General features: G+C 43.0%; 1 protein-coding gene across 2 annotated transcripts; it reads left to right on the forward strand.

Annotated features, from left to right (window-relative positions):
* The first annotated feature begins 5,323 nt into the window (after positions 1 to 5,323).
* Positions 5,324 to 9,053, forward strand: LOC147904795 (uncharacterized). Of its 2 annotated transcripts, none has more exons than XM_087388443.1 (4): positions 5,324 to 7,146; positions 7,271 to 7,378; positions 7,665 to 8,402; positions 8,791 to 9,053. In XM_087388443.1, exons 1-4 carry the CDS (start codon positions 5,358 to 5,360, stop codon positions 8,973 to 8,975), a joined length of 2,820 nt encoding a protein of 939 aa, XP_087244569.1. In that variant the 5' UTR covers positions 5,324 to 5,357; the 3' UTR covers positions 8,976 to 9,053. The 2 variants fall into 2 exon arrangements, with proteins under 2 accessions (XP_087244569.1, XP_087244577.1); XM_087388451.1 differs by having other exon boundaries at positions 7,271 to 7,363; positions 8,791 to 9,052.
* The last annotated feature ends 9,674 nt before the right edge of the window (positions 9,054 to 18,727 follow it).

Here is an 18,727-nt window from a genome sequence, read left to right on the forward strand (position 1 = left end):
AGTGTTCTTTTAGCAGGAATGTCCTATCTTCTTGGAAGTTAGTATTTATAAAGCTGAAGTGCCTCAAGCAACTTGTCAACGGCAAAGATAGAGCAATGTAGACAACTTGCTGGGCGCTTAATTCCTGACTGTTTATCAATGTGTTACTGATCTTCCACAGGTGCTCAACCGTGCTTTTGGCACTATAGGCAAAGGCTTCTTTTAGTGCCTTTGTTGTGGTCGTGTTTGCTTTTGTCATGTATGCCGTGTAGTATGTTGTTACACCATGGGGATTCAAGGCGAATTGTATATCAGTATCTACATCCCATTATGATGCGAGCCTAAGGTTGAAGTTGTTTGTGTTTATGTCTTTTGGTTCTCTCTTCATTAGGATCAATGGCTTTTTTATGGAGATTTGAATGACTACCTATTCTTTGAGGCAATTCACCTTTATACATATTAACTTCCAAGAAGATAGCTAAGGGCATTCCTGCTAAAAAAATCACCAGCTTTACAAAATCTAGCTAACCATGACACTGACATATTCTTTGAGGACATCATTCAAAAGTATTCCAAATGACAACAAGTGTTGTGCGGTATTTGTCTAGATAAATATGCAAGCAAATACAAGACAATGAAAGGTAAACAAGTCAAAGAAAAGAAGGAATAAATAATACAATTTGTGCACTTCAACCAACATAAGGACCCAACATGCTTCTACCATGAGAATTGTCTCCTTTATGTCCCCTTTTAGCAATCCAAAATCACAATCATAACAGCAGGAAAAACATGGGTGGATGCATATCACGAGCATACTCTTGAGGAAAATAGAGATAAATTCACTAAGACAATACTCCAAAAGAGTAATAGTAGCAACTCGTCCAAAACATCTACAACAACTGCATCTAGCCATTATAGCCACGACATCAAAGTAGACATAATGCAACCCAGAAGCCAGCCAATGCCGCACAATCATCCCTTGCATAAAACATACAAGCTAATGCCAGACAAAGATTACCATAATACAAAAAAAAACTAGATGTAGAACAACGGTTCTTGCATGACGACGTCATGCTACGAAAGATCTTGAAGCCCAATCGCTTTCACCTCTTTCTCACAGAAGGCACTGGCATAGGCAAAACATTCATCTTGCACAAGCAATGGTCCAAGGCTTGCTTCACCACTATGCACGAGCAATCAACCTACCAAGCGCATTATGATGGCGTCATGTACGATAGGGCCGCATTTCATGTAGGTGTGGAACAACAATCCATTCAGCCATACACTAACCACTTGTGACCCATTCTGTAGCAAACCTCGCAAGAGAAAGCCTCAACAAGCTTAGCACACAATATAACAATCTAAGACTAATCGTCTTCGATGAAGAATCTCTAATAGGCATGCCAAACCTAATTGACACAAGGCTCCGATTAATCAATTCAAAACCATTTGGTGGGTTGGACGTCACATTCTGTAAGTGCTGGAGTGGCCAGACCACCAACCCAAGACATATAGTGACAAAATGGAGTGGACGCAATTGATTAAAAAAAGCAAGACATATAGTGAACAAGTTAAATGCCCTGCAAACCCCCAAGCAACATCTGGCTTGCATACAACTTTATCATTAAAACAAGGAATGATAGTCTAAATTTATAGTGATAACATAGACATACGTGACGGAGTAGTCAATGACGTTGATGGCACATTCCAGCATGTCAGTGTCTATGGCCAGCAGACAATAGTATGGATAGACTCTCACAATGACAATGTAGGCTCAAAGGCACGATATGAAAATCATAACCTAAACAATGATGCAATCTTGCCAAGATGAACATCAATACAACAAATCACAAAAGAATTCCAATTTGGCAAGAATTCTCTAAATATAATCACAAGAAAACGATTCCCAGTACAGCCAGCCAATGTAAGAAAATTACATACATCCCAAGGGTTGACAATGGCAAGTATAGCTTTCAACCCACAAAACATACAAACCACGGTCTAGCATACACAGCTTTCTCTCACATGTTGTGTACCAAAAAACTTTCTTGCTTAGTAGACTAGAGAAGAAACATATCAAGGTTGACGCCGATGTCCTACAAGAAATCACACACTTGCAGACAAACGCAAAATGGAATTGATTACAAAAAGACTTGTCACCATACAACAATACCCACATGGTCATCGAATCGCTCAACACAATGTTACTGAACGTGCACTTGCAGGACAAAATGCACGATAGAAGTATCATGGATGTTGACATCCTATGTCTCCAAGAAACAAAACATCAACTGCTGTTAAGCAGTGCAAATTTAGCCGACTTCGACTAAATATCCTACTATGATGGGCATGGCCTCTTGCTGCTAAGAAGAGACAAACCCTGATTGCGCACACTACCAACACCCAAAACGATGTGGAGCTAACAAGCACAACCATGGGGGATTCACTAGTAGTAATAAGGAGACGTCACCTGCGTGCAATAAATATATGAAAATTCCCCTTATCTACCCCCTATTTATGGGACCTTACCTTATAAAATGTACCTTCCTTCCCTTACATAACCCCCCTCCCTTACACTCATGTGGTATCATATGATAAACCCTAGTGGACCCCTCGGGAGCACAACCTTCTGCAACAAAACGCACATCAACCTACACATAGTAGCAGCTTACAAATCGCCAAGGCAAGCATCCATCGCTTCGTAGAAAACACAATGCATCGATAGCAACCTCTACCTACATCATAGTAGGCAATATGCCCCGCTTCAACTACACATCTCTCACACCCTTTGGCAGCTCTGGTGAAAAATTCGCTGATACACGAAACGATGTGGAGCCGCTAAGCACAACCTCTTGCAATAAAACACATAGCAAACTACCCATTTTAGCGACTTGCAAACCATCCAAGCAAGTGGCCGACTTCCACTACCATGCAAGAGGACATGAAGGTTAATTGTCCACACTACCAGTGCGCATAACATAACAACATGGAGCTCATAAGTGTAAACTCCGAGAAACACATAATAGACTACACATAATAGCAGCTTGTAGATTACCCAAAGCAAGCATCCAACACCTCAAAGAAAGCCTAACACATGTTCTAATTCCAATAGACACCAGCAAACTAGCCAACTGTACCTGGAGACATCAACATTGATTGGTCGAAGATAGCAATGACATTGACCATTCTCAGCAACACTCTTCATCAACAAGCATCGTGCTCCTAGATAATCAACGGAACAACGACAATTTACCAATCAACTCTAAACCACATTTGAAACAACGTCAACAACCAGTCGATAATATCAAGAACGACTTACTACTACTTACCAGGCCACTGCAACACTTCCATTCTTCTCCAAAAAAGATCCTACGCTCATCACTGTTGCCATCTCCCACACATCCTAGCGAATAATGTGCTAACACCAAGCGACGCCTTCACTGTAGCTAAGAGGGCCTCCCCACATTGCGGTTGAGGATGGGGAGGCCGCTGATAGCACATGTGAGACATGAAAGGAAGTGCCCGTACCATAGGTGATGCCATAATCAAGAGTGCCCTTCACATACTTGAGCACCCGCATCCCTGCATTCCAATGATTCTCCCAGGGCTTATTGGAGAACCTACTCAAAATGCCAACAGCAAAACTGATGTCCGGGCTGGTGTTGCATAGATAGATGAGACTGCTGACCAACTTCCTGTATCTCTCGATGTTTGCTGATGGTGAGGCATCCTCCATAGACAACCTCGCATTTACCTCCATAGGTGTAGCTATCTCCTTGCACTTGGACATACCAAATGCCTTCAAGATCTCCCTTGCATATTTTTGTTGAGAGATGAAGATCTTGCCTGGCTCTTGCCAGACTTCAATCCCCAAACAGTAGTGCATCAAGCCTAAGTCTGTCGTTTCAAACTCCGTGCTCAACGCCTTTCTAGTCTGCTGGATCATGTCTTCATAGTCACCTGTAATAAGGAGATCATCCACATATAGAACAATAATACTCCCTTGCATATTTTTGTTGAGAGATGAAGATCTTGCCTGGCTCTTGCCAGACTTCAATCCCCAAACAGTAGTGCATCAAGCCTAAGTCTGTCGTTTCAAACTCCGTGCTCAACGCCTTTCTAGTCTGCTGGATCATGTCTTCATAGTCACCTGTAATAAGGAGATCATCCACATATAGAACAATAATAGCAGTTTTTCCACCTTTCCTGTACACATACAAGTTAGCATCTGAGGCACATCTTTTGAAGTTTAATTTATAAAAGAATTTGTCTATCCGTTGGTACCATGCTCTTGGGGCCTTCTTCAGCCCGTACAGAGCCTTCTTCAGCTTACATACCTTGTTCTCAGAACGGGGGCCCTCAAACCCAGGTGGTTGAGCCACGTACACCTCCTCCTTGAGGTCACCATTCAAGAATGCTAATTTAACATCCATTTGATAAATTGGCCACTTTTTATGAGCAGCCACCGATAGTACTGTGCGAATAGTGGTCATTCTGGCAGTCGGAGCGAAAGAGCGTGTTCCCGCATGAAGGATGTAAAATGAAACCACCCAGTGGAACCTGCTTTGCTGGTCTCCGCCATGCACCCAATACGTAATGCGATAAGAAAACCAAAACAGAATTTGCCGAAGAGAGAGGAATTGATGACTTTTGACAATCACAACCGGCCATCCTAGTCAAGCAGTGGAATGCTGTGGGCTGGAATCCAATCTTCAGCTCAAGCTGGGCTGGCAGTGGACTGCTACAGCACACAGCTGAGCTAGCATTTTTCCTTCATGGGGCAGCAAATTCCCGCGATGAGTGACGTTGAGCTAGAGCTACTGGCAGATGAGAGGAAGCCCTTCTAAGAGAGCCTCCCGCGCCAGCCCTGGCGCTAGGAGGGCTGTCCAGTGAGCAGCGTTAAGCGTCCCCCTGTGTCAATGGCACTTGATGCTTGAATAAAATATTGGAAGTCCACCGGCTACACCTGCTGAAGAGTTTGGACTGTCCAAGAAACTAGTATATCCAGTTTCTTCCAAAGGTTAAGAGTGCCTTCAATGCAACCTTCACACTGGTTCTTCGAGTCTAGCAGCTCCAGGCTGGGAGGCTGGGCTGGAGATGGAGATTTTGGGAAGGCTGGCCTGGCAGTCAAATGCTGATTCCAGCAACATCCAACCTCACGGGGACCTGCAAACAATATGCTGGCAGGGCTGGGATAGGAGGTGCTCTAACACAGTCTACACAATAGGCAACTCCAGAGGCACGATACAATGAGTGTGTAACAAGTGTGGAGAATAGTCAACTCCACCGGCACGATACAATGAGTTTAATACATTGTACACAATCGTGTAGTGAACGCCAGCTGTGAAGACATTTGGGTTGTGAGAGCTCACTAAGCCATGTCGTTTGCTTCAACCCATCTTATGGACTTCGACGACCTCAAGCACTCCTTGCTCCGGATTTGCGACCGTATCCAAGAATTGGCCATTGCCCCCCACAATTTCGTCCTTCACCGCACCGTTTGTTGTCGGCTCGCCCAGTCTTATGCGCTTGGGCTCCAGGCCGTCCTAGTTCATGTGGATCGCGCTGTTGCCACACAGTCGCACGTTCAGACGCATCTTATCCCCAGTCTCTCAGAACTTCACAATGCGATGCTCCAAGGAGAGAAATTTATGCGCGACTGTCAGTATCGAGATGGCTGGGTCACCAGAGCAGTCGTTTTGGCTTTGAGCACAGAAGCACTCGATGTTCACTTACACGACTTGGTCTGGTGCATCTGTGTGATAAATCAGGCTGTGGAGCAGGTCCTACAATCTAGAGAAGCTAGAGATCATAATCCTGAGCTGTTAGAGAAGCAACTACAGAAGAAACATGATATCTATGACCAATTGAACTATGTATGGACGAACGCAGTTAACGACGAAGATCTTGCTACACTAAAGGAGGCCTTAGAGCTCAAAGTTGCAGAGCACGAGTTGGCAACAGGAAGAAGAGAAGTATGCCTCGCTAAATTCATGTTGCAGAAACTCTCGAGTGGAGACTTCGAGCACGCCAGGGCAGACGAGGCACTGCCACCAAGTCTATGGGTAGATCCTCTCGAATTCACTATCAAAGAGTCTGTTGGGCACGGTGCTAATGCTGTGGTTTACGAGGTCGATTGGTGGGGGGAGACGTTTGGGCAGAAAGAATTCTTTGGTGTGGACGAAGAGTCTTTCGGTAGGGAGGCAGCCATTCAAGCGAGATTAAGACACCCAAACCTCGTTCAACTCATCTGTTGTACAGCAAAGCCCTCGAGAAGTAAATGCAGTCTAGTTATGGAGCTGATGGACGAGGATTTGAGAACTATGATAAACACCAGGCAAAACCTGGCAAGGACCTCTACTCCTCTCCCCCTTCTCACAGCAGTCGACATCATGCTTCAAATCGCCAAGGGAATGGAATACCTGCATAGCTTGAACATCATGCACCGTGATCTCAAGTCTCTTAACGTGTTGGTGAGCAGGCAGATACCATCTGAATTCTCAGACAGCTGCCGAGTGAGGGCAAAGATAGCCGATTTTGGCATGTCCAAAGCCAAGTATCAGAGCTCCCAGTTCTCGTCTCTCCATGCTGGAACAACCTGTTGGAGGGCACCGGAGGTTTTTGATACAAGGCCAGAAGATGAGTTTCAAAGCCAACCGAATGCCAAATATACCAACAAAGCAGACGTGTACAGCTTTGGGATGGTCTGCTACGAAATCCTCACAGGAAAATTTCCCTTTGATGATGGTGGCAAACTTAGAGACCTTCACCAGAGGTTGATCAATGGTGACAGACCTCTGCTTCCTGCAAGTTGCCCTCGATACCTGGCCAGCTACATCCAACGATGCTGGCATGGAGATCCAAAGAAGAGACCCTCTTTTGCCCAGATCTCCAGGACGCTGAGACACTTGAAGGGAATTCTTCTCACGAGTGCTGATCCATCCTCTTCTTTTGCACTCTCAGGTCAATCTTGTACTCTCATCGAGGATAAACTAGAGGAGATCATGGGCCCTAATTGGGTTAACTCTCATGGAGAATTTACCTCAAGGTCTATGACCATCTCATTTGAAATGTCCTGGTACAAGGTGATGGAAAGAAACATAGAAAAACAGAACCCTGTTGAAGGCGGATATTCTGATGTTAAAACAGCAATTCCGACTTGGTCTGGTATGATTGTCATAGAATTTCAAACTTGCTATAAAACTTACTGATGCGAGCCTAGTTTGTGCAGCATTTATCTTTAACTTACCTGAAAATTTGACACTGGTGGATCTATTGTCTTGTAATGCAGCAATTGAGACACCCACAAGTTCTAAAAGAAAAGGGTTTTCTCCGAAATGGTTGCGTGCTCTGTTTGAGAGGCTTCTCTGTCAAAGGACATATGGTAAAGCTGTGCTGCACGTGTCTCTTCATTTGAAGGCTATAATGTTGTTTACTTGCTTCTATCTTGTAGAGGTGCCTTCAACCCAGAACCATCCAGAAAAATTGAAATTCTTTCCGGCACCATTGACATGCGGTTTTGCATTGAACGTATTTTGTACATTGTGAGGCAAAGAAGAAGAGGATGCCTGGTTTGCTAGCACGCATAGCTTTGGATGGCGAATGAATACTGAAAATTTTCTAAATCGAAGAGGTTGTATACTATTTTTGAGGATTGATACAAACTACGTGTTGCTATGGTCTAGGCCGTATCAATTATCCCCCCATAGAAGGCGCAGCCCATGCAGCCCGACGGTTCACATTCAAAGAACTCAGTAATGCCACAAAACAATTCCGAGACCTTTTGGGTAGAGGTGGAGCCGGGTCTGTGTTCATGGGCACTTTGACAAACGGCCAAATGGTGGCAGTGAAGATGACGAGAGAGGTTAACCAGAACTACAATAATTTTGCAGGCGAACTTGAGATACTCGGCGGCTTACGCCATCCCAATCTTGTACCATTGCTGGGATGGTGCTGCGAAAAAGACCGCCTAATCCTTGTCTATGAATTCATGACTCACGGGGACCTCAACCAACTTCTGTTCGGCCGCTCGCATCACAACTTATCTTGGGTTCAGAGACATCAAATTGTTCGTGGATTGGCATCAGCCTTGCAGTTCCTTCATCAGCAGAACATTCTGCACAGGGATGTGAAACCCAGCAATGTGTTACTGGATGCTGATTACAACGCAAGGTTAGCAGATTTTGGTCTAGCAAGGCTGTTGCATTATCAAGAGACACATGTTACTACTAACGTGAGAGGGACTTTGGGATACATACCGCCTGAGTACGTGATGACACTCAAATCAGGACCTGAAGGAGATGTATACAGTTTTGGTGTAGTAGTGTTAGAAGTGGCCTGTGGGAGAAAAGTCGTCGAGGGAAGTTCTACCATCATGCAATATGTTTGGAAGCTTTGTAATGAAGGCAAGCTCTTAAATGCAGGTTAGTGGCTTCATATAACCATCTACATTAAAGGATAATTCCAATTTCCTTTCTCTTATTTGGAATCTCATATATGTAGCTCGTTTACATATGTAGCTAGCTAGTTTAGACAAAGATTGGCTACATAAGAAGAATGTTATTTCTAAAGGATCTATTTATATGGTTAAGGAAAAGGAAAAGAGAGCATGACTTGCATCATTCCCACCTCCACTCCGGGTTCTTTGAGAATGGCCACATCAATTGTGGAAAATAGACCACTGGAATCAGAATCCCATCTTTTCCCATCCTTAGTTCATCAGACCCTAAGACGAGGGAAGAATAATGGAGGTTTTTATGTTTTACCAAAAAGTAAAGCATGACATAGTGTCTTATGGGAGTTGTTTTGCAGGTGATGACTCGTTAGAGTTGGTGGATGCTTCAGAGCAAGAGCGTCTAAAACGTTTGCTCCTACTAGGCCTTGCATGCACTCAAAGTCATCCAAAGGATCGCCCCACAATGGAGGATGTGGTTGGCATTTTATTAGGAGATAAACCCCCTCCTATCCCTTTGTGCCCACCATATGGCATGGACTAGTCCGAGTGCAATATTGTAAAAATTTATTCTACTTACATATAGGTCCTACATTCCTTTCCCTTTACATATGTTTGAAATTTTATGATTTTTTGAATTTAAAAATCCCTCTTGTTTATATATTTTTGTGACATTTTTGGGATAAAAAAACCTCTTATATTGAACCCATGTCATATGGTTAGCTGTTGGGGGTGACTAATGTATTAGTTGGACCCACTATGTTCGATCAAATGAATAGATATTAATGAAGCTAACACAATATGCGAGAATGACCATTGGAGTATTCTATCCTAGTTGTCCATTCCTCAACGGCTTCATCTAGATTTTCATCATTTCCAAGGTCCACCATAACATTTTCTTTAGGGACATTCCAATACCTTGAGTACAATCAAGATGATGCACAGTTCGATCATTTTCCACCCACTCAAGGCTCCATAAGTTGGCCCCTCGACCCACAAAGCCAGAGCTCCCAAACCTCTTATCCACTACATATTTAGATAGAAACCCTACAAACCATGTCAAGTATCTACATGAATTATCCACCAACCCTTCAGTTGCAACAACTAACAATGCTAGCATATCTTTAATAGAAAGTTGGACTTGAAGGTGTCATTTGAAAGCTCCTATATAAAATTGCTACTTCTAGCAATGTTGTGGGCAATCTTGATAAAGTTTTATTCCTATATATATGCTCTATGGTACAAAGAATGAAGAAAATTTCTATCAATAATGATAACAAAAGAAAGAGTCTATGATGTGATTCTTAGAAGTAATGATACTACATGCCTAAGTTGAAGGTCGAATGTGCTTTGAGTCAATTGCAACATCTCTAGTAGGTGTACTACTACCAAAAGCTACATTTGATAAAAGGCTCTTTGCATTCGAATGAAAATTCATAATACTTCAATAGCTTCTTTAATATGGAAGGTGCTTGAGTCACTTTTCCTTCAATACTGATGTAGTACAGATGATGGCTCCGTCCACCCGTGCGCTCCCACAGTGGAGCTTAGATGGCGATCTAAACAAATACTAGGTGAAGAGCTACTAGCTGGAAGATCTGATCTGATCTGAACTGATCTGATCCAATGGACTGGGGAGGTCGCCTCTTTATAGCTACGAGGGTGGTAGTTGGATCAACGTAGTCGGTGGAGTCGACTAGTCAACCTAATCAGTGGAGCCGACCAATCAACCTAGTCGGTGGAACCGACTAGTCGTCCATGGAATATTCAGGGAATATTTTTTATACCATCGCCTCGGGGGCTCCCGCCCCCAAACCCCCACGGGAGGTCCCAACTGGCCCGTAGGCCCCAGCAAGAATAAGGGGCTCCCACACTATCACCTTTCTACCATCAACAGTGTCATTGATAGACCTCATCTGACATGCAAGTCAGGATCCATCCAGTGTCCCGAGCTCACACATGGCTTCTCATATGGGGGCCTTACAACTTGAGCACCTTGGACCACTGGTGGTTACTAGGAGGGTGGGGCATTGAGCATATCTAACACCCCCCCTCAATGTCCACCCGTAGGTGAACTACGTTCTCGGCCCAATGCTGAGTCTCTAAAGATGACCCTGAAGCTGATCCTTCCCGAGTGCCTTGGTGAAGATATCTGCTCCATTTTGCTTTGTTGGATAGTAGACCAATTCCACTCTCCCGTCCTCGATCAAATCACGCACATAGTGATACTGAATCTCTATGTGTTTTGTGCGCGCATGAAACACTGGATTTTTAGCAATGGCCATGCAACTTTGATTGTTGCACCTCAACATAGTTGCCACATCCTCTTGCACTCCCATGTGCCATAAGATCCTCCTCAGCCACACTGCTTCACATGCAGCAAAACATGCTGCCTCTTGTACTTAGCCTCGGTAGAAGACAATGCCAATGTTGGTTGTTTCTTACTGATCCAAGAGAAGATACCTGAACCTAAAGAGAAACAATATCCAAAAACTGATTTCCTGGAATCAACATCTCTAGCCCAATCTGAGTCACAATGACCAGCCAAGCAAGTGCCCGTACCATAGGTGATGCCATAATCAAGAGTGCCCTTCACATACTTGAGCACTCGCATCCCTGCATTCCAATGATTCTCCCAGGGCTTATTGGAGAACCTACTCAAAATGCCAACAGCAAAACTGATGTCCGGTCTGGTGTTGCATAGATAGATGAGACTGTTGACCAACTTCCTGTATCTCTCGATGTTTGCTGATGGTGAGGCATCCTCCATAGACAACCACACATTTACCTACATAGGTGTAGCTATCTCCTTGCACTCGGACATACCAAATGCCTTCAAGATCTCCCTTGCATATTTTTGTTGAGAGATGAAGATCTTGCCTGGCTCTTGCCAGACTTCAATCCCCAAACAGTAGTGCATCAAGCCTAAGTCTGTCGTTTCAAACTCTGTGCTCAACGCCTTTCTAGTCTGCTGGATCATGTCTTCATAGTCACCTGTAATAAGGAGATCATCCACATATAGAACAATAATAGCAGTTTTTCCACCTTTCCTGTACACATACAAGTTAGCATCTGAGGCACATCTTTTGAAGTTTAATTTATAAAAGAATTTGTCTATCCGTTGGTACCATGCTCTTGGGGCCTGTTTCAGCCCGTATAGAGCCTTCTTCAGCTTACATACCTTGTTCTCAGAACGGGGGCCCTCAAACCCAGGTGGTTGAGCCACGTACACCTCCTCCTTGAGGTCACCATTCAAGAATGCTAATTTAACATCCATTTGATAAATTGGCCACTTTTTATGAGCAGCCACCGATAGTACTGTGCGAATAGTGGGTCATTCTGGCAGTCGGAGCGAAAGATTCCTGAAAATCAAACCCTTTAACCTGCGAAAATCCTTGTGCAACCAATCTGGCTTTGTACTTTTCCAAAGTCCCATCGGCCTTGTACTTTACCTTCCAAACCCACTTGGTGCCAATAACCTTTCTATTAGGTGGTCGATCTACCAGCTCCCAAGTTTCATTCTTCATGATGCTGTCATATTCTACTTGCATAGCATTTTTTCAATGTCGGTCTGCAAGTGCTTCCTCCAAACTTGCAGGCTCCTTTACTTTTGCAATAATATCAGCCATCAAGGCCATATTGACTATGTGAGCAGAAGCCGTCCTTTGCTCCTTGATTCTCTGAGACGCCTTGGTCCATTTGCATGCTGCTCAACAAACATAGGCATCTGGTTATCATGGTCATAGAGCTGCCTTACCCATCACGGCAATGGCTTTTCCAGTGGTGTAACAACAGGTTGGTGAATTATACCTTCATCATCTGATATTTCCTCCTCCTTTATAGCTCTTGGGACATATCCATAGTGAATTACCCCTTCGCTTGATGATAAAGTGGAAGAGCTCTTCTCTGCCTCCACTGCATGTGGCTGCTCCCTGAACACCACATCACGGCTCGCTATGATCTTCTTTGCCTCTTGGTCATATAACTTATAGACTTTCTTCTCATCACAATAGCCTAAGATGATACATTTGGTGCTTTTTGGTTGTAGCTTGTTTCTCTATTTGTTTGGTACATGCACATAGCATTCACACCCAAATGTTCTGAAGTGGGAGATAGATGGTTTCTTACCGCTGTAAGCCTTACGTGGTGTTTTACCTTTGAGTGCCTTTGTATAGCTGCGATTAGGGAGGTAAACTGCAATATTGACAACCTCAGCCCAAAAGTGGTTTGGCAGTCCAACACCTTTCAACATATACCTCCCCATCTCCACCGTGGTCTGCATTCGGCGTTCAACAACTGAATTTTGCTGAGGCGTATGTGGTGTCATCGTTTGTCGCTTGATCCCTTTGCTCTTGCAAAAATCTCCAAACTCTATGGAAACAAACTCACCACCACCATCCAATCTGATTTTCTTCACTTTTCTCCCTGTTTCATTTTCAATAAGCTGTAGCCATTCTTTAAATTTACCAAAAGCTTGAGCCTTTTCACGAAGAAAGTACACCCACATCTTCCTACTATAGTCGTTGACAATCAATAAAAAATAGGAAGATCCCTCCAAGGCCTATGTAGGCATCTTACCGCACAAGTCAACATGCACCAACTCTAGAGGAGCGTTTGCTCTATTCTTGCTTTCTTGTGGGAATGCCTTTCTCTGTTGCTTGCCCATCATGCCAGCTTCACACGGTTCTTTGATTTCAGTGACTGCAGGTAAGTGAGCAACCATACCTTGCTTCTACATCTCCTTCAGCACTGCAAATCCGATGTGGCCGAATCTTTCATGCCAAAGTCTGCTTGTGCCCACTCCAGCGGTGGCTGTAAGAGCACTTAGCTCATACAGGTTGTTCCTCCTTACTCCTGTGCCAACAAGATTGCCTGCACTATCCAGAATTTTTGCTCCTGTCTTGTTGAACCTCACCTCGTGGTCAAGGTCAGTTATGGAGGCAACTGATAGCAAATTTCTATTGATTTGTGGAACATACAGCACATTAGATAGTTTCTTAACATCTCCATTCACAGAAACAAATGAAACCGTACCTGTACCCTCAATAGGGCATTTTGCATTATTACCAACCGTCATGGTGATGGGTTCTTGTAGAGGCTACATGGAACAATATAGACCCTTCTTGCAGGTCATGTGATGGGAGGCACCACTATCCAACACCCATGAATCAGTGGTTGAAGCTTCTTGAACTGAGGAACATCTTCCTCAATGGCCAAAAATAGATCCAACTCTGCTTCCACTGTGTTAGCTGTCTCTTTCCCCTTACATGTCTTCTTCAAGATACCATTCTTTTCATTTGCTTTCTTGACCCGGCAATCTGCAATCATATGGCCCTTCTTTTTGCAGTAGAAGCATTCTCCCTGAAACTTCTTCTTGCCGCCCTTCTTCTTTTTGTCACCACTAGTAGAGGACTCACCTTTGGTGGAGGAACCACCTTTGCCTTTCGCAGTGGCAAAGAAAGCAGCATCCCCATTGCCGCCTCCATCTCGAGCTTTAAGCCTCAATTCCTCCTCCATAAGTAAAGCACAAAACTCCTTAAATGACAATGCTTGGGGTCTCACCTGAGTGTTAAGTGCTGTTACCAGTCCATCAAACCTTGGTGGACATATCCGGAGACACCGTCGAGCTAGCTCTTCGCTAGTCTTTTGTATCCCAACACCAGCCATCTGGTCACGCAGATTTTTGATTCGGGTTATGAACACCTCCGTTGTCTCTCCTTCATTAAACTTCTCTGCTGCGAGCTGATTGTCCAGGTTCTGGATCCCTGTTTGATTCCGCGTCTCATACTAACTCTTCAATATGTTCCAGGCCACAGTTGCCTTAGATGTATGCTGAATCAAGGTCAAAACACTATCAGTAGTACTTGTAACCAAGGCACACAGAGCATCTGCGTTCCTGCGTTTCCAAACTCGTAGAAGGTCGGCATTAGGAGGTATCATACTCCCCGGATTTGCTAAGTCGGGGGTTCCTTGTGGTTCTGGGTCAGTCCCCAGTATTGTCTCCAGAAGCTCATATGAATCCAGAATAACAGTAATTTTAAACTTCCACAGAGTGTAGTTTGTGCCATCTAGCTTGCCTTCAGTGACGGCTGGTGGGCGAATCCTCAACGCTTGGATTGTTGGTGCAGCAGCAGCTGCTGAGCCGCTTCCTGTGGAGCTACTTCTTGTCGCCATCACTCCGTATGCTGTTGAAGCCCTTGCCTCTCTTCTATTCTTCGATCCTTAGAGCTGCCTGGGTTCTGATACCATGTTAAATTACATGACGCAGCGGAATAGAAACTGAACAAAGAATAGAGAGTACACAGCAAACTGGAGAGGAACAAACTTTTCCTTCAATACTGATGTAATATAGATGATGGCTCCGTCCACCCGTGCGCTCCCATAGTGGAGCTTAGATGGCGATCTAGACAGATACTAGGTGAAGAGCTACTAGTTGGAAGATCTGATCTGATCTGAACTGATTTGATCCAATGGACTGGGGAGGTCACCTCTTTATAGCTATGAGGGCGGTAGTCGAATCAACGTAGTCGGTGGAGTTGACCAGTCGACCTAGTCGGTGGAGCCGACCAGTCAACCTAGTCAGTGGAACCGACTAGTCATCCATGGAATATTCAGGGAATATTTCCTATACCATCACCTCGGGGGCTCCTGCCCCCGAACCCCCACCAGGGGGGTCGTTGGCCCCCCTGGGACCCCCAGCTAAGGGCCAGCTAACCCCCAGGCCCCAGCAAGAATAAGGGGTTCCCACACAATCACCTTTCTACCATCAATAGTCTCATTGATATACCTCATCTAACATGCAAGTCAGGATCCATCTAGTGTCCCGGGCTCACACATGGCTTCTCCTCATATGGGGGCCTTACAACTTGAGCACCTTGGACCACTGGTGGTTACTAGGAGGGTGGGGCATTGAGCATATCTAACAAGGTCAAGTGTGCAACCTATGGTCGTTGGAACGTATTATACCACCCCATTTCATTATGGATTTATTTAAATGAAAGTCCCATTCGGATCCATAAATTGATAGCTCCTTTTGCTACCTTAAGTCCCTCTTTTTGTAGTATCACGTTACATTCTTAGGAAAAGACTAATACCATGCAAAGTTGAAGGATGTTCAAAAGTTCACCAGGTAAGCGTCTAATAGAGAGTATTGCCAAGCCATGCAATGTGTATGGAGAAAATAAAGCTAGTACTTTGCTACCTTAAATCCCCCCTTTTATATTATCACCTTAGATTCTTAGGAAAAGATCTAGGTAATACAATGTGATGTTGAAGGATGTTTAAAGAGTCACCAAGTAGGCATCTAAGAAGAGAGTACTACCAAGCCATTTATGGAGAAAATAAAGGTAACTCAAAGTTTAGCAAATGTGTAATGAAAATTGTAAGCTACGCATGGACTACCCTAGCAACAATAATCTTATCTAGGCATCCAAAGTAGAGTGTATTGCCAAGGCATGAAAAAATAAAGCTAGCCACAAGTTTGGGAAATGTGTTATGAAGATTGTAAGCTACACACACGTGCACACTCACATGCACACACATGCGCACGTGCGTCCATGTAGCATGAATGCACATGCATGCACACTCATGCACATGCACACACATGCATTATGGAAGGACTTTATAGATTTTATCTACTTGGTCCATAAGACACACACACGCACGCACGCACGCACGCACGCACACACATTTTCTATACCTTACAAACATACGCATGCACACACACACACACACATATTCCCTTTCTTGGGTAGAATATGTACCCTTATATTATTGGGCCCCACACCCCTACCCTCACTCCCCACTTATGAGTTACACAAAATAATCCTCCCTGTGAAAGCTTCTTATTAATACAAATAACTTTTAATATTTTCTTAGACTATTCATAATTAACACTTATTTCATTAATTTTGGACTCATATGTCTACTCTTCGACTAATCCCAAAAATCCTTCCCAAATGAAAAGTTTACTTTATGAAAATCTCATTCGAGAATCAAAAGTTCACTTTTTGGCACTATCATTTCCACATAATAAATTTTATAATCTGTCTCTATAATGGTGCACTACTAATGCAAAAACTTCGATTAAATCCTACTTTTGTACTTCTTGTTTTTAACAATCCTATTCACGTTTAAAAAATATTAATTTAAATCCATAAAAAATCACTTTCAAAATAAAGACTTATTAATATAATTTAATCCAAAAGAATGCACTTAAAATTTGATGTCGAAAACTATAACACTCTTGAAGTCCCAAAAAATTTAAAGGTTAAAATAGACAAGAGGCATGGAAGACGCTTTAAATGTGCTCCAAAAATAGTAATAGCTATGCTTGCAAATTTACATTGTCATATATTTACAAGAAATATTGCTCTCCATGAGTCTTTATACAAACGAGTTTGACACGCATCCTTTTCAATAACTCAATTTTGTCTTTACAAATGTGTTAAGTACAAATGGGCAACTAGTTTGTTTGAATGTCCGATTCATCGTCACTTGTTGCTTGGATGCCATCCTCATTCAATCTTGTCTGAATACCATCATCTGGAGTCTTTATTGATGCTTGAATGGTATTGTCATGGGCATTCTTCATTTGCGCTATCTCCTTCTACTTCCTCCTTAGCGAGCATCTTCAAAAACTCTATAATGTGCCAAATAATGGGTAGCGGTATTCTTAATTTTTCTTCTACATCATATCCCATGTGCTTTCTTGTTTTCTTTGTCCTTGATTTCCAGGATACTATGAATGTCTCTATGGAAAGCTCTGAAATAGCTTTATGGTTTGGAACCCATTCCTTTTTCAAACAGCCAATATACAATGTATTGTTATCTTGGTTCTCCTTCCTACCCCTTGGCTCATACCATAGTGCTGTAAATGTTGCAACTTTTCCCTTTAAGTTATCATCCATGCTCACATCCACCACTTTTGCAACCCAAAACTTAACATTCTCATGCTCATCATCCGATGGTCAAACTGCAACAAAACAGTGGATGTCTATGTCTACTTCTGGCATAAACTCTCTCTTCCTCGGTCCACAATATGGACGTGGGAGTAGCAAATCAAACTAATTTTCAAAGACATCAAACGATGAGCACAAGTCATTACCAACATTTGGCCAAAATAAAGGTTGTTTTGCCTTAGCATCATCTGCGCGCATTTTCTCAAAGTCCTTTATCAATTGATAGGTTTTCTTAATTACAACAACAGTGTGTTCCTTCCAAGAGGGCTTCCAATCAGGAAATCTACGAAGCATTTCCTCTTTGTATGTAATAAAAGATTTTAAGCCTTCTATTTCACCTTTAGATTTGTTGCTGAATTCTTTTATAGGAGCCCATACTGGATGCATTTCTTTGCTCGGGATTGAACTTAAGAGACAGTAAGGTTCTTCGGGTTCCCATGTTGTATCATGAGAATAGTGTTGCCACTGCTTCATTGGTTTTTCATCCTTTAAGAAAAAGAGAAAGTAGTGTGGTCGCTATGACCAATTAGGACATCACCGCCTTTTTGTATGAAAGGTAGAATAAAGCTCTTCCAATCATACATCCTTTCAACCATAGAGCATACTGTACCTTCCTTGCAATCACCAACTTGCCTCCTACATTTTCCTATCAAGTCATCCATCGTCTCCATGTCCTTGTGTTTTAGCTCTCTTGAGATTATGCTAAAAACCTGATCGATATCCTCATGTGTGTGTCCAACCAACAAAAACCCAACTTCAATCTCATTGAAGATTCGATGAGCGATTAGCATTGAGCAACATGCAAAAAAGAGTACATTCTTATTCTCTCGTCTGCAATTGCTTGCCTGTATTCTCAAATTTACTGATAGGTGACCTTTTTTTGCATGTACACTGTGAATTGCCTTCATAACTAACGTTACAACTTGATTGCTATCATGTAGATGCAAGGAATCAATCCATATGTCTACCAAAAACTTAAATCTATGCACTAACACTCCACATAGATGTGTCTTCAAAAAGTATTTTCCTTGTAGCTTAGGTGGAGTATTAATGAATCGAGGTAATGTTGTTGTGTTATGATCCATACCATCTACAATAATGCACATGTACTCATTTGGATGAGAAATAGCTTGCTCCTTCTACAATTACGTACATGTACTCATTTGGATGAGAAATAGCTTACTCCTTCCAAAATGCATATTTTAGTCTAGAATGCCGAACCAGTCCATGATGAAATTCTCTTTTTTTTTGTATGATTCTCTTTGTTCTGGAGACATTGCACTCTCAAGTGCTTGCTTTAGATCATCACAATCACTGCACTTTGACATTTTTTGGC

Source organism: Dipteris shenzhenensis, chromosome 2 (assembly GCF_047967505.1).
Source record: "Dipteris shenzhenensis isolate YYH24624 ecotype China chromosome 2, Dip_SZ_1.0, whole genome shotgun sequence".
NCBI lineage: Eukaryota > Viridiplantae > Streptophyta > Polypodiopsida > Gleicheniales > Dipteridaceae > Dipteris > Dipteris shenzhenensis.